Source organism: Gadus chalcogrammus, chromosome 5, assembly GCF_026213295.1.
Source record: "Gadus chalcogrammus isolate NIFS_2021 chromosome 5, NIFS_Gcha_1.0, whole genome shotgun sequence".
NCBI classification, from domain to species: domain Eukaryota; kingdom Metazoa; phylum Chordata; class Actinopteri; order Gadiformes; family Gadidae; genus Gadus; species Gadus chalcogrammus.
Genome location: NC_079416.1, coordinates 12,405,546 through 12,421,194, shown reverse-complemented (window position 1 = coordinate 12,421,194; position 15,649 = coordinate 12,405,546). Strand labels below are relative to the sequence as shown.

General features: G+C 51.8%; 1 protein-coding gene across 2 annotated transcripts in view; it reads left to right on the top strand.

The window, feature by feature from the left end:
* esrrb (estrogen-related receptor beta) overlaps window positions 1–15,649 on the top strand; it is a 65,731-nt gene that overhangs the window by 25,544 nt on the left and 24,538 nt on the right. For both annotated transcript variants that reach the window (XM_056590340.1, XM_056590339.1), the window contains 2 exons: window positions 4,059–4,471; window positions 11,074–11,190. In XM_056590340.1, the coding sequence (XP_056446315.1) occupies window positions 4,059–4,471; window positions 11,074–11,190 (530 nt within the window). The remainder of the gene's footprint in view (window positions 1–4,058; window positions 4,472–11,073; window positions 11,191–15,649) is intronic.

The following is a 15,649-nucleotide window of genomic DNA, read 5'->3' as shown; positions in this document are numbered from 1 at the left end:
GAGAGAGGAGAGAGAGTAGAGAGAGAGAGAGAGAGAGAGAGAGAGAGAGAGAGAGAGAGAGAGATACGAATTGGTTCTATCAGCTCCTCACGTTGCCGTTATGATGTCTGAGTGTGGCCTCCTTCCTCCTGACGGAGAAGGAGGCGCAGGGGGAGGTAGACGAGGAGGCGCAGGCCGGGTTCGATGGCCAAGGTTCCAGGATCATCAGGCCAGCTAATCCCAGTCACGGGAATGCCGGCCGAATAATATGAGGGATGTGAAATACTGTTAGGAGGGCCACATGGAATCAGATTAAAACCAAACTGCCAGTGTGCTTTTGTGGGTCTATAACCCACCACTCAGCATGAATTTTGATCGGTACAAAGGGAACAAAAGGAGGAGGAACAGAGCAGGAGGAAGGTGGAGCGATGGAGAGAGAGAGAGAGACAGAGGGAGAGAATGAGAGAGGGAGAGAGAGATACTGTATCTGTGACGAGCACTGCTCCTTTGGGCAGCCAGGCAGCAGAATTTGAAAAGCTCTTACCCTTAGGAAGAGGTATAGATTCAACAGCATCAGGTCGCATCCCGTCGCCCCCCCCCCACCCCCTGCTGATGTCTGTCTGCGGAGCGCACCAGCTAATTAGCACCTGCCCCACATATTGAATTATTTATCCCACCATTGCTGCCGTCACACCGTTTAATGTTCATAATTCATTTTCCCCCCACAATCGTATTTATAGATTTCATTTGGGAAGCGCGAATACTAATATTTATAGAAATACCTCCACCTATTTTGATTAATAGGCCACGGGTTCAAGTGGTTACTGTCCCGTCTGTGTCATTAATCAATACATGCAAGCTTGTTAAAAAACATAAGCACAGAAGTAGTATAATATGTCATCGCGGAACGAGTTGAGGCCAGTCCAGCCGCCACATTTATTATAAATGACCACATAGAGCCGGAGGAGGAACAGTTAAGACATTTATGCAATTATGCTAAGTGTCTCCCCGAGGCTGGCCTTTGCGACCGGGTTAAGCTCACTCTGAATTGGTGAAATAAAAGCTAAATGGAGTCATCTCGCGCACCCGCGTTTTAATACATCTCCTTTAATAATCCGAGTGCAGGTGCCCTCGCGCACAGGTGCACATATCCGTCTGACACGGAGAACGGGAGGCAGACGGACAGAGAGCCCTGCGTCCGCTGATGGGGAAGGCAATCTGCATTCATTACCCAAGGCATGGGCAGCTTTTAGGAGGGCCCGGAATGAATTTACCATTCCTGTTTCTCACTGTACAGGCGTCTCTCTGGAGGGTTTATACAGAGGGACACAATTACACCTTTTTTTTTTTATGACATCGAGTACTTCAAAACCCCTATGAGGAAATAAAAAAAGCTGGACTCGCGGGGGCCAAAGATTGTTCTTAAAACATGATGAAGTTTGACAGAGAAACTGTAAATTGAACAGCTTGCTTTTTGGCAAATTGTACGCTGTAAAAAAAATAATGTTGATATAGAAACCTTAAACCTTATTTTTATATTGTGCGGGCTTCATATCAACACAAGGATTCCAGAAGTGCCTTGCCCAAGGCCCTGTTCCACAAGGTCACCGGATTTAACAAGGGGGGGCTCTTTTTTTATTATTTATTTTAGCAGTTAACCTTTTTGTGAATTTCCAGTGGTGTTGGGGCACCCAGCGCCGATGAATATACATGACAGCGGGGAAGGGAGACCCCGGAATGAGATTTAATTTGACACACTGACCCCCATCTCCACGGGCCGGAAGACAGTGTGAGAAAATAAGGTGGACCCCCTGACCCCTGACCCCTTGGGCCTGAACCCCACCTCACCCAGCCTTACAATTAAATCAGTCTCAGAGAGAGGGAGAGAGAGAGGGGGGGGGAGAGAGAGAGGGAGAGAGAGAGAGGGAGAGAGGGAGAGGTAGAGCGGGCGAGAGGGCGAGAAAGAGAGCGTGACAGTGAGAGCGGGAGCGGGAGCGAGGGAGAGCCAGGGTAGGGCTGTCCGGTCCGGCTGATATAGGATATGGCAGCGGTGGCGGCAGGGCCTCTGACTTCCTGTCTCTTGTCAAGTATAAGACAGATGGGTGGTGGCAGCGGGGGCCGGGGCGTTGGCGGTGGCGGTGGCGGTGATGGTGGTGCTGGCGGTGGAAACACCCCTGCAGCACCACCTGCCGCGTCACCCACAACCTGACGGTAAACTGACATGTCAAGTATGTAAACATTACCATTAGCTGGCAATATGCTAATGGAGCAAAATGTGCAAAAGACCTGAGCCGCCGTGGCCGCCACTCATGTGTCTGAGCCCTGACGGCGCCATTTGCATAAGCTGTGCGACGGCTCAATTTCCTTAATGTAGGCAGGTGCCGGTGACCCCTGACCCCTGACCTGTACGCTATACCTGATGCAGGAATGGGAGGTGTGTGTGTGTGTTTGTGTGTGTATGTGCGTGTGCATGCGTGATGTCCTCGCCTTACAGGTCACAGTGGCTACACCGTTTCCCCAATATATTGAGTTAGCCCTCTCCCCACCCCTCAACCCTCCCCCCCCCGACTCTGAATTCACCCTATTTGTGGCCAAATAAACCAAAGTCAGCTTGCCTAAGCTTAAAGTGTGCCTTCTTCGTCCCTCTGTATTTTTTAGAGCAAAACGGGTTTGGGTGGAACCAAGGTGAATGTTGGCCTCAGGTCAGAGGAGGTCTGGGAGGGCATGTGGTGCATGTCGAGGGCCCAGTGCCACAGCATCCAGGCTGTACCTTCCTCCACCACGTATACTGGACTCTACATCAGAGGAGATGTACTCCAGAATAGCGTCATAGACGGTGAAATAGTCAATAGCTCACCATTATGTTTCCTCTTGCCTGACTGCTGACTCAAGGAGACGCGCTCCGCCCTGCTCTCCACACTGTCCTGCCCTGGGATGGCCCGTGTGTGTGTGTGTGTGTGTGTGTGTGTGTGTGTGTGTGTGTGTGTGTGTGTGTGTGTGTGTGTGTGTGTGTGTGTGTGTGTGTGTGTGTGTGTGTGTGTGTGTGTGTGTGTTGGGGTCTTCTGTTTCTTCTGTCTCTTTTTGTGTTTGTGTGTGTTTGGTTTGTGTTTGTGTGTGCATGCTTGTGTTCGTGCATGCCTTCGTATGAGTGTGTTTATGCATGCGTGTGTGTGTGTGTGCATGTGCTTGTTTCTCTGTGTGTGTGTAAGTGTGTGCGCGTCCTTGTGTGTGTGTGTGTGCATGCATGGATGCGTGTGTGCTTGTGAGTGTGTTTGCGTGCTCGTGTCTATATGTGCTTGCGTGCCTGTGTGTGTATGTGTGTGTGCTTGCGTGCCTGTGTGTATGTGTGTGCGTGTGTGTATGTTAGTGTGGGCATTTTGTGCGACGCTGCAGCTCTTTTGCAGCTGCTTGTGCTTGGGGAGCTAATGAGGTGATTAGGGCCCTCCCACCTGGTTGACTGGTGGCACTGGGACCATCGCGGGGGGAGAGACACACAGACACAGAGAGAGAGGACAGAACGAGGCATCCGCAACAGAGAGAGTCATAATGTGGGCGGCGTGAAACCATCTGAAAACAAACAGAGCCTCTAACCCGCTCCCTCCCTCCCTTAGCCGAGCGCCAGATTAAAGCAGACCCACACGGCTCTCATCTTTGTCCTAAATGGTATTTCTTCTTGTTGAGGGAACACGATTTAATGTATGTTTTTAGTGTTTGTATATTGAGTATTATCAAGAAATTCATTAGTCTATTATTCATTCCTCTTATTTGTCTTCATGGAGCGTGACTAAACTCTCCCTCCCTCCCTCCCTCCCTCCCTCCCTCCCTCCCCTCTCCCCCCCTTTCTTCTTCTTCTTCTTCTTCTTCTTCTTCTTCTTCTTCTTCTTCTTCTTCTTCTTCTTCTTCTTCTTCTTCTTCTTCTTCTTCTTCTTCTTCTTCTGTCCCCTCTTTCTACCTCTCTCACTCTGTCTCTATGTGTCTCTCTCTCCCCCTCCCTCCCTCCCCTCTCTTTCTCCCCCTCTCCCTCTCTCAACCCTCCCTCCCTCCCCCTCCCTCCCTCTCTCCCTCCCTCCCCTCCCCAGGCTGCTGAATAGGATGGCCGCCGATGACCGGCACCTCCCCTCCAGCTGTGGGTCCTACATCAAGACGGAGCCGTCCAGCCCCTCCTCGGTGGTGGACACGGTCAGCCACCACAGCCCCAGCGGCAACTCGGACGCCAGTGGCGGCTATGTCAGCGCCATGAACAGTCACTCCAATGGCCTGGACTCCCCGCCCATGTTCACCCCTGTCGGGCTGGGCGGCGCGGGCAGCTGCCGCAAGCGCTACGACGACTGCTCCAGCAGCATCATGGAGGACTCGCCCATCAAGTGTGAATACATGCTGAACTCCATTCCTAAGAGGCTGTGCCTGGTGTGCGGCGACATCGCCTCGGGTTACCACTACGGCGTGGCCTCGTGCGAGGCCTGCAAGGCCTTCTTCAAGAGGACAATACAAGGTGTGTGTTTGGGTGCTCTGGGTTGCGTGTGTGTTGGTGTGTGTGACCGTGTGGCTAGAGAAAGAGAGAGAGCACATGTGTGCCTTCTTTCTCTTTTCTCATAGCCCACTGAGAGTTGAACGCACTTCACACAGGGAAGCACATCCCTACCGTCAAGGGGTACACGCACGCATACACGGAAAAACACAATCATGCACAAACATACACACAAACACACACACACAAGTACACAAACATACACGCACGCCAAAAAAATAAACACACAAACTCCACTCGGAACGAAGCCCACTCAGAGTGAATCACCATGTTCAGAGTCGCTGTACCGCGTCTAGCAAGCCCCGGCGCCCCCCCCGAGACCCTCCTACGAGCAGTGTTCTACCGCAAACTGAACACCTAAAGCATGCTGCAGCAGCCCGCCCCCGTACTACTGTACCGCTCCGTGAGTCCCACACAGTATAGCCACCATGCATGTCTGTGCGATCAGCAAGGTTCTCAGTAAAAGTAACGGCAAAGCAACTCCTTTTATCTTTTTATAAAAAAATAATATCATATAAATAATAAAATGAAGACAATGATTTATTTCTCACTTTTTTTTTTTTGCATGAATTCTCCACTATCATAAACAAGTTATGATGTTTAAGTTGAACTTAAAACGAAGTACACGCATCGGGCATAGCCCTCATCACTGCACCATCAGGATGAGGACTCCTCTCCGCAGTGCGTGCTGAAGTGTTGAACATGCACGGCGCTGGATGTTGTTAGCGGAGCGAGGGAGGTGGTATCTCATTATCCTGGGGGGCATGGTGCGTCGCAGCCCATCATGCGTGCCCCCCTCACCGCGGTGTGGACGCGGGCGCCGGGGCCGTCGGGAGCGGGGTTCAGGCGCGGGGTACGAGGGCTGGGGGGAGGGGTGGCCGTGACATCATCTCAGAGGTCAGTTTTGGTCGAGTGTGAGGGGCTGTTTGCACAGATGCCTTTGGGGGACTCTGAGTGCTTGCCTTTAATATTCTGGTCTTGTTCACTCCCCCGCCCCCCCCCGCCCCACCATTCTGTGTGCGTGCGCGTGTGCGTGTGTGTGTGTGTGTGTGTGTGTGTGTGTGTGTGTGTGTGTGTGTGTGTGTGTGTGTGTGTGTGTGTGTGTGTGTGTGTGTGTGTGTGTGTGTGTGTGTGTGTTCTTATGCTCATGCTCACCTGTTTTGTGTGTGTGTTTATGTGCATGTGTGCGTGCTTGCAAGTGTTTGTGTGAGTTTGTGTGCATGTGTGGGCGCGTGCATGTATGTGTGTGCTTGTGTGTTTATGTGTGTGCCTGTTCTTGGGCTCACATTTGTATGTGTGTGTGTGTGTGTGTGTTTATGTGCATGTGTGCGTGCTTGCAAGTGTTTGTGTGAGTTTGTGTGCATGTGTGGGCGCGTGCATGTATGTGTGTGCTTGTGTGTTTATGTGTGTGCCTGTTCTTGGGCTCACATTTGTATGTGTGTGTGTGTGTGTGAGTGCATGGGTGTGTGTCTGTGCATGCGTGCACTCTTGCATTAGTGTGTTTGTATGTGTGTGTGTGTAAAAGGGTCAATCTTCTGTGTGTGTGAATGGACGTGTGACACCCTATGTTTGGGGACAAGTTGCGAGTGTCTATCTGCATGAAATGATGTCATCCAAATCTCCCATTAGAGAGGCATTGAGGGTCCCCCCCACCCACTGACACACACTCACACACAACCCCCCACAACCAGCTCCCACTGTGAAAGTGTGTGCTTTGTTCCAGATTAATCAGTCATATTATAGACTCAGGGAATCCTTCTTCAACCAGCCATCAGTTTCAAGCCGTTCCATTTGGTTTCAGAAAAATTGAAAATTATCACAGGTTATATGTAATACAATAAAAATTATCACAAATCAATCATAGTCAATAATAATTGTACTTTTAAAATTGACTGTCAAAACAAACAATGCTCGTACATATCCAACAATATAAATAATTTCTGAAATAGTGTCCTCTGGGCTTCTGGTGGAAAACGTAGTGCTCATACATAGTCATAAAACCACGATGGAAGGAACGGTATTGAACGAAGGCTGATAGTTGTTGACTTTGGACCTTCCAGCCCTATCAGCGTTAGACAGTCTATGTACCCTTCAGAGTCAAACAAAAACATTAGGGCCAAACCTCCTATTTACCAATGCTGCCATCCGCAATCCCCCCGCTTTACAAAAGATGGACGTTCTCGTTTTTATCCTCTCGAGTAACATAGCCTTTGTCCCCCGACTTGAAAATTCAAACCAGTGACGGCCACACAAAGGAACAGCAAATGGGGCATTGAGAGAAGAAAGACGTCTCAAGTGAAGCAACCGGCAAAACAATTAAGAAGAGAAAGGTGCATAAATGAAAACCCCCCTCCAAAAAAAATCTGTCTTATTCTTCCCCTCTCTTTCTCTCTTTTCCCCCTCTGCCTCGTCGATTGTGAATCCCTCTCTGGCGCTGCTCTTGGAAGGCCCGCCTTGTAATGGAGCTAATCTGCCGGCGTTTGTCCGAGCCACGGGAGTTTTGTCAATAACAATCAGCGTTTGGAAAGTGTAATTAAGGCCGAGGCTTTTCATTAGGCGGGAGGGAGGGGAGGGGGCCGTCTCCGGGGACAGGCCTGCCAATTAGAACCTCAGGCACGCGTCGCCCGGTAATTTCAGGGAAAGAAAAAAAAAAAAAAAAAAAAAGCCGGACTCCTTTTTAGATTGGAGAGGGACCCGGCCGCTCTTTCAGAGGAGAGAAGGAGAGGCTTAATGGCATAATAATCAGACAGGGGTCCCAGGCAGCGCACGCAGGCCGGGGAGGGGGCTGGGGGGACATTTGGGAGGCGGACTGGGGGTTGGGGTGGGAGGAAAAAACAAAAAAACTCTCCTGTGAAACGATAAAAGAAACACAGGCAAACATTGCTGGGCGGAGGCGGTAATGGAGGGATGTGAGAGTCCTTGAGAGAAACGAGAGGGTGCCGTTGATGAGAACTGATTAATTAAAGGAATAACGAGGCAGTCAAGGGTGGAGTGTGAGGCGGCCCTCTTCTAATGAGAAGAAAACAAAGGAGCTGTCCTTTCTCGCTCATTATTACATCGCTCTGAGACGGAGCACTTAGCGAGCTAGCGGCGTGCTGCCCGCTCTCTGGACGCTCGTGCCGATACGCAGCGTCCTTTTAGAGCAATTTTACGCTTTCTTTGGATTTATATTTGATCCTACATATTCTTGATCGCTGTTTTTACATTATAAAATATATATTCATTTTTAAAGCTGTTCAATATGTTTATTTATTCAAGCCATCATGTTGCTCAATGGCCTCATGTTAATAATGACATTTATCTCAAAAATCTTAAAAACAATACAAACATTTGTCTCGAATATTTTGGTTTTTCATACATAAAGGCTCAGCTTTCCGTTCCCGTTGAGTCCCCTTGACTTCGTCAGCTGGTTCTGCCTCGTAAAGGGAGAGAGACCTCCCCTTTCAGCAGGGGAGCGAGTGCAGATCCATCTTCCTCACCCTTTCATCCCGCGAAAAGCCCTCCGAACTCCTCCTCGCAGATAGTTACATTAGTCAAGGCCCCGGCTCAAATTAATGTCAACCTAGATGACCATCCATCCCAGCAGCACACCTGCTCTCCCTGCTCCCTAATCATACCTCCATCCCGGCCCTCACGTGCCCCACCAATCAAAAACATAAATCTCTTATTGAACCCTCTTTTCTTTCCATTTTGAAGCCAAGTGCAAAATTGCCTGAAAACCAACTGAACTCTGTAGCCCCGGTTTTTTATTTGAAGTAATGAACCTTGACAGTAAGCCTGTACAAGTCAGTTTAGATTCTGATGAGAAATACCTGCCATTTTACTGTAATTTACTTACAAGACCTGACTTTCCCCCCTCTGTGCCCTGGCACGGGTCCTGAAAAGCCATAAAATAAATTGAGACAGATACATATCAAAAGGGAAGAAAGGGCAAAGTCCTTTTTTTTTTTTATTCTTCCCCGCGCTCTCCATAATGGTATTTGTAACCGTACGTTAGCGTAACCTCTCAACCGACAGATGAAGCGGAGAGAGCAGGACCCGGGGGGTCAGAGGTCACCCGTCACATACTCAACAGATTGATATCCATTGGTATAAATAATAGATCCAACTCACTTGCACCGCCAGCATGGGGTCATCACGTGTGTGTGTGTGTGTGTGTGTGTGTGTGTGTGTGTGTGTGTGTGTGTGTGTGTGTGTGTGTGTGTGTGTGTGTGTGTGTGTGTGTGTGTGTGTGTGTGTGTGTGATGAAACAGGAAGTTAATCCCGACTGCTCTCCATGTTGCGCTCTAAAACAACCGGGGCAGACCAACGGTACCCAGTTGAGGGGGGCTGTCCTCTGTCCTATCCTTGGGTTCAGGTGTAGGGGCGACCAGGAGCAGGGGGTGAGGCAGGGAGGCAAACACTGAGAGGGGAACAGTGGGGTTTTCCTGTGGGACAGTAAATGAAGGAGTCAACTCTTTAGGGTCGGTCTAATATGTTAATGTGCCAACAGTGGCTTGGTCTTTCTAAACAATCAGACTGTTCAAAACTCTGGGGACACACAGTAACTGTAAAAGTAATCGTTTTCTTTATTATTATTATTATTATAAGACTGACTTTACTTTTTAAATAATGCGGTGTACTTTACTGGAGGAGACGTGGTTAACGCTGCATACGATAAGGAGCGTGCAGTGCGCTGCCATGCTGCAGACCTGATTCAGGTTGCATTCTGGGTACTGATTGCAATCGGCATACAGCCAGGAAACGTGGAGGGGAATTATCATGGTCTGTTCTGCTAGGAAAACAGAGCGGTGGCAAAGCTCATCAGCCCCGTTCGCTCACACCTTTATTTACTCCGGTCCCACAGAGATGAAGGGAATTAGCATAATGATTTCTAACCCAGATATAAAGGAGGAATTTCTAATTATTTAAAACATCTTGGGACTCCCCCTACTTGATCTGTCCAATAATGTTAACATAATTGCATAAGTTGTCAAAGGGGGTTGGTGGGGCTGGGACGCCTCTAGAATATTCCTCAGGCAGCAGTCTTTGTGTGATAGTGTGTGTGTGGTGTGTGTGTGTGTGTGTGTGTGTGTGTGTGTGTGTGTGTCCGTCTCTCGGTAGGAACACATACTGTAGTCGGAGGGTCAGGGCGGTGCAGCAGCATGACAGTGCTGGCATAGAATCCCAATATACTTGTGAATGGGGGGATAGTTTAGCAGTCAGCACACTCTGGTTTTGGCTCTGTCTCCGCTGTGATTGGCGATGTGCTGCTTCTTGGCTTCAGGCAGTTCGCCGCTCCATTGTGCGTAAGGGTTTTTTTGTGCTGGAGGAAGCTGTTGTTACAGAAGCCCTTTATGTCTCTGTAATGTTGGGGTTGAATTAGACTGTTGAACGTTTGCCTGCCGCTTATGTGATTCCTAATTGTGCGATCAAATAAATACCACTCTACGAAGAAGAACACGTTTTTGGAAACGCACCAAGGTCAAAAAGCTTAAAAGCTCGATCCCTGACTCATAAAGGGGTTGGAGTCCAATTCCTCGACCGGCCCAGCTATTATATTATGAAAGCCTCCTTTTGAAAACCCCCTGAATACAGTAGAGAACGTCAGGAATCAGACACAGAAAGGAGAAAAGCCTGCGCATGTCCTCCCCCTCTCTACTACTAATGCTTGAGGAGAGCAGAACCGGCGCTTTTATTGTGAAGGGAGTGGAGGAACTCTGTGTTTTCTCTTCATTGTGCTGTCCTGGAATCAGACGTCTGCGCCTGAATAATGCATCAGGCCTCTTTGCCTGTACACTATGTAAATAGTCAACAATGGCCACCCGCGGTAACAACAGGTTTGGGTCTGTCGGGAGTATATGTAAAGTGGCAAGGGGCTGTGTGTCCGGCCCTCCAGACCGCTATTGAGGCGGCGGTGGCGAGAGAGGGGGTGGGTGGTGGTGGTGGGGGGGGGGGGGGGGGTGGGGGGGGGGGGGGGTAGGGGGTGGTGGTGGTGGTGGTGGGGGGGGGGGGAGGGGGTGAGCACACGGGGGGATGGGGGAGGGTGGGGAGGGGGTGCCCGCGTGCCCTCCGCCCCAGGGCTGAAGGCGACACATGAAGAATTAATGAGGCCAATTTAGTATGGGGTTAGGGTGGCGTCTACCGAGGGCTGGTTGGGGCGGTGAAGAGGGGGGGGGGGGGTTAGCACTCCTGCACCCACCTCCATCACACACACCTACACACACACGGAAACACACTCCGATTGCTTCATCGCAAACACTGGAAGTTGGCCTGTCGCTCCGGGACATCTCGCTCCGGCCCGCTGAAATGGATTCCGTAGGATATGATTAACACGGCGGGCGGTCAAGGATGATTTATGACGGACCACCGGACGCGGCGCGGCGTACAAACCGGTGCTTATTACACGCCGACGGCCGCCTGAGGCCTCGCCGCCCGCCTTTTAGGGGGAAGGAGAAGAAACGTCTCGGTGTACCGCGGCTTCAGTACAATCTGTTGTGTTTCTCTGAGCTCCTCCGTAGGTCCTGTGCGTTGCGTCCGACGTGCTAACCATCCTCCTGTTTCTGTTCCTCGTGTGTCTCCTCCAGGCAACATCGAGTACAGCTGTCCGGCCACCAACGAGTGTGAGATCACCAAGCGGAGACGCAAGTCGTGTCAGGCCTGTCGCTTCATGAAGTGTCTCAAAGTTGGGATGCTCAAGGAAGGTAAGACAATCGCAGCCGCACACACACGCACACACTTGCACACACCCACCCACGCACACTTGCACACACACGCACGTGCACACACGCACACCCGTGCACCAACCCACGTGCACACACGCACAAAGACACCCGTGGACCCACGCACACCTGCGTGCAAACTCAGGGGCACAAGGTAAATGCAACAGGGTGCACAGGCGGCCTGGGCGGAGGCAACGGCCGGGGCCTCCGTGGTTGTCGTGTTCTCTCGTCGCCTGAATGATCTGGTAATAAGAGGCGATCAGTGGCACACGTCTGGGGGAGAGGGGGGAGAGGGGGGAGGTGAAGGGGGAGAGAGAGGGAGAAGGGGTTTACATGCAGAGGGCTGGCCATCAACCCCTCCCCCACATGAAGCACCTCCACACACACACACACACACACACACACACACACACACACACACACACACACACACACACACACACACACACACACACACACACACACACACACACACACACACACACACACACACATACACACTGCCCCCCCTCCCCCCTGGCCTCGCTGCCCCCTCCCCACACAAACACAGCAGTAAATAATGTGCAGTTGAGCTAGGGACAGAAATATGCTGAATAGGTCGATCCGGCCGTCTGAGTAATAGAAAAGTAACAGTATTCCGACTGGAAGGGCCAGGGCCCCGGGTCCCTGGGCACACGCCCGGCAGTCTCAGCTCTCTCCAGCCGTATTGATCCACTAAATGTTTTCCGAACATCTCAGCTCTCTTCCTGTGTGGATGGTTTTTTAAAGTCACGCCAGCAGGGAATTCAGTGACAATTAAACATGCTTCCGATGGATTTCTGCCCCTCCTCCCCACCCCTCAACCCCCTCCCCCACCCTCTGCATCCTCACCCATCCCCCCCCGCTCTCCTCTCCCCACCTCCCTCCTCCTGTCCTCCCGGGCCCCCAGGGGCCCCCGGCTGGACACTCTATCTGAGGGGGGGGTCCTGCTCAGTGGGCCCAATCGCATCAGGAGATATTCTCCTCGTCGCTCCCTCTCCCTCTGTCCCTCCGTCTCTATTGCCTCTCTCTCTCTTTGACTCTCTCTCAATCTCCCCACCGCTCCATCTCTCTGTCTCTCTCTCTTTGTCTCCCCCTCTGTCTCACTTGTTGGGGATTCACCCAAAAAAAGCGAGATAAATGAATAAAAAAAACATATGCTGCCTTGGGAGTGGCAGGGGAGGGGTCTGTGTGTGTGTGTGTGTGTGTGTGTGTGTGTGTGTGTGTGTGTGTGTGTGTGTGTGTGTGTGTGTGTGTTGTGTGTGTGTGTGTGTGTGTGTGTGTGTGTGTGTGTGTGTGTGTGTGTGCGCGCTGATGGAGGAGGTGGTACTCCGCTGGGAGCAGCACAGACGCCCCGGTGCAGAAACATATTTTCATTACTTTGCTTTCCTTGACCGATGGTCATGTGGGTGTTCTGCTTTACAGAGTGTCTCCATCGCTCACAGCAGGGTGTGTGCCGTGATATTGTTAGGCTTATCACACACGGCTACTGTAGAATGATCGGACGTCACGGTCGGCCCCAACTGAAGAAGCTACTTGAATTGTTAATGATGATGACGACCAAAATGGTGACTAACCTGATGTTCAATTACACTATCACTTATTAATGGGTGTCGGGACATTATACAAAAAAACAAAAACAATATGTAGAACAAATCTGTTTATATTTGTACTTCACCCGGTTTTCCTCATGTGTGGAGTAAAATCTATACATTGGTATATTTATGTCTCCTAGTGGGAGCCACAGACAGGCCGTATGGATCTCCGCACAGTAACAGAATCCTCCGGTACTGCGGGCAGCCAGATAAAGACACAGTGCCAGAAAGACAGAGTAATCGCATTACTATCTGATGAAAAATGTATGCCAATATATCATGCCGGGGGAATAAGAGACTCGCGACCAAAAAAAGATCCAGTCAGGGCTGTAGATGGATGACCAGCGTCATGGTCAGCGCGGAAAAATAAATAAAAAGGAACGGCGCGATGGAATATGCAGAGTTAGGGCTCACGCTCCTAATGTATATGCGGCACATCCCCAGCATGCTAATGAGCCTTGTGTTTAGCATAGTAGCTGTCGCCACCGCGGCCACTCCGCAGCCGATGATGCCTCACCGATGGACGTCCCCTTCCGAGCGGGGATACCATCAGCGCCTTTTGCAAATTGATGAGTCCAACACCCAATGCGCGCCGTGTAAAACGCTGTCCGCTCGCTGGAGGAAATGCGATGCAAATCTCCTCTGGTGTTGGCGCATTGGTTTCTGCACAGGCTTCCTACGGAGGCCCGTAGCCTTTTCGAGTGCCATGGGTTGGGATGGAAAGAGAGAGCCACGTGGGTTTGCACCCACGGTAAGCTCCGTGAAGCTGGAGGGCTCAACTCCGCCCGCTCGGAGCGCAGGCCGCGTCTGCGTCCGAGCGGGCGGGCGGGCGGGGGAGGGGGGGGTGCTGGCCACCAGCAGCGCGCATGTGACTGAGGCTGCCACTTTCTTTCGGTACTCCAGAAAGGTCACATTCTATCTCAACGGAAAAATCACCTAATTATAACTTAACCGCTTCAATAAGGTGCAACCCGCCCACCCCACCTCCTCCCGAATTATACACACTCTTTGGACCCCTGGTCTGAATGCTTTGCTGCTCATCAGAGAACTCATTGTGGAAGGGAATATCGGACAAACATGGACTGAAAACTGCAGAGAATGAGCTTTAGATTTTCTTGGTATTGTAGCCAATAGCAAAGTCGCCACAGCCACTGATCCAGCACGCAGAAACCACCACTAAACACTGCCATGAGTTTTGAGTGTGCGTGGAGGTAAGCCTGTGTAAGTGTTAGGAAGTGTGTGTGAGAATGATCTCCCACAGATCAGCGGCGGTCCGCTTACACGGAGATCTGGCCCAGACCAGCAGGGTTGAGTCGCTGGGCTTTCTGGTGACTGTATAAAGGAAGGAAGTGATCAATAGAAGAATCAGATGTCAGGGGCCAACAGGTTTTCCCTCTGATCAATGGAAACGGATCAGGGCTTAGAGCAAGAGAGAGAGCGCGCCAGATACATTGGAGAGATTACATTGACGTCGTCGGAGCGACCGGGTGGCTCTCTGCACCGGGGTGTCTTGTCTCTCTCCGGCTCGGACACACATGGACGTGCGCACGCATGCACGGACAAGAACAAGACTTGGACGAGCTAATGGCTAAAGAATAATTGACAAAGCCCCCCCTTCCGTGTAATCGCTGCTAGTTAGCGTACCCGCTAACTATCAGCGATTATACACAGCCCCCTCCCGTATAACCACTGATAGTGAGAGGATACCAAACAGTGTGTTCCGCTGCACTGAAACGCCCCGCGCGTTCTGGACTCCGTAGGGCTTCTAGCTCCTCAGATGTACACCGCACAGCGTGTCATGTGCTACAGCCATGAAGCAGCAGCAGCAGCAGTAAGTTATGTAGCTGACCTGTAAATGAAGCACGTAAACCCGGGCTCCGGCTGCGCAGGGATCAGTGGTGTGTCGTGTGTGTGTGTGTGTGTGTGTGTGTGTGTGTGTGTGTGTGTCGGTGGCGTCAGCAGGCGTGTGACCGCCTTTCGGCCGCGGCCTACTCATCGCCACTCGTGATTGAAAACGCTGCGATGCGCTCACGGGCACGCCAAGCTGGCAACGCAGCGGGCCCCCTCGGAAATAGTGCTGACGGCAGTTTAGCGGTCCGGCGGCCTTGAAAGGCCGGGTTCACCGTGCCTCCGCCATGTGGCCTTCTGATTTTCCCAGCTAAAATAGGGTCCGCCTAAGCCCCCCTTGGCATGACCAGCCATCCCAGACACGCTGACACTTTCCCCCGGGGAGAAAGAGCCGGAACAGGTGAGCGGCTCAACACGCGGGCCCCTTTGCTGCGCCCCCCCCCCCCCGACCACACAAAGTGAGTGAAGACAGGCCCTTTTGTAGAAGTGCGCTATGAGGGGGATTATTATTGTTTTTGGAGAGAAAGAGGAGCCCTGGGTCAGCTGGCCTCAGCCCCCGCCCCGCGGCCTGTGTTAATCCGTGCACAAATACCAGGCGCCTTGGCAGGGGCCCCCTCACGACCCCCCCCCCCACCCTGCACCCTGCTTTGAAGAGGAGACACCCGAGCTCACCCCACACCGCCCGCGCTGAACCACATAACGCCGCCGGCCGTAAAAACGACGAGTTGTCTTTGGGTAAGGTGGCCCCCGGGACCTCCTCACACGCCGATAACACACACCTACTGTGTGCTGCGCAGGGGGCCCGGAGAGAGACGCGGGAGGGGGGGGGGCTCTTTAAGGCGCCGAGGGGCCGACGACACGTGAACCCTCGTAAAAGCCTCGCGTCGCCAGCGTGTGGCGGTGAACGGCGCGGGATGAGGGAGTGAATGAACGAGCGGATGAAACGGAGCTGTGAGGCTGGTCTTCATCCTCCTCACTCC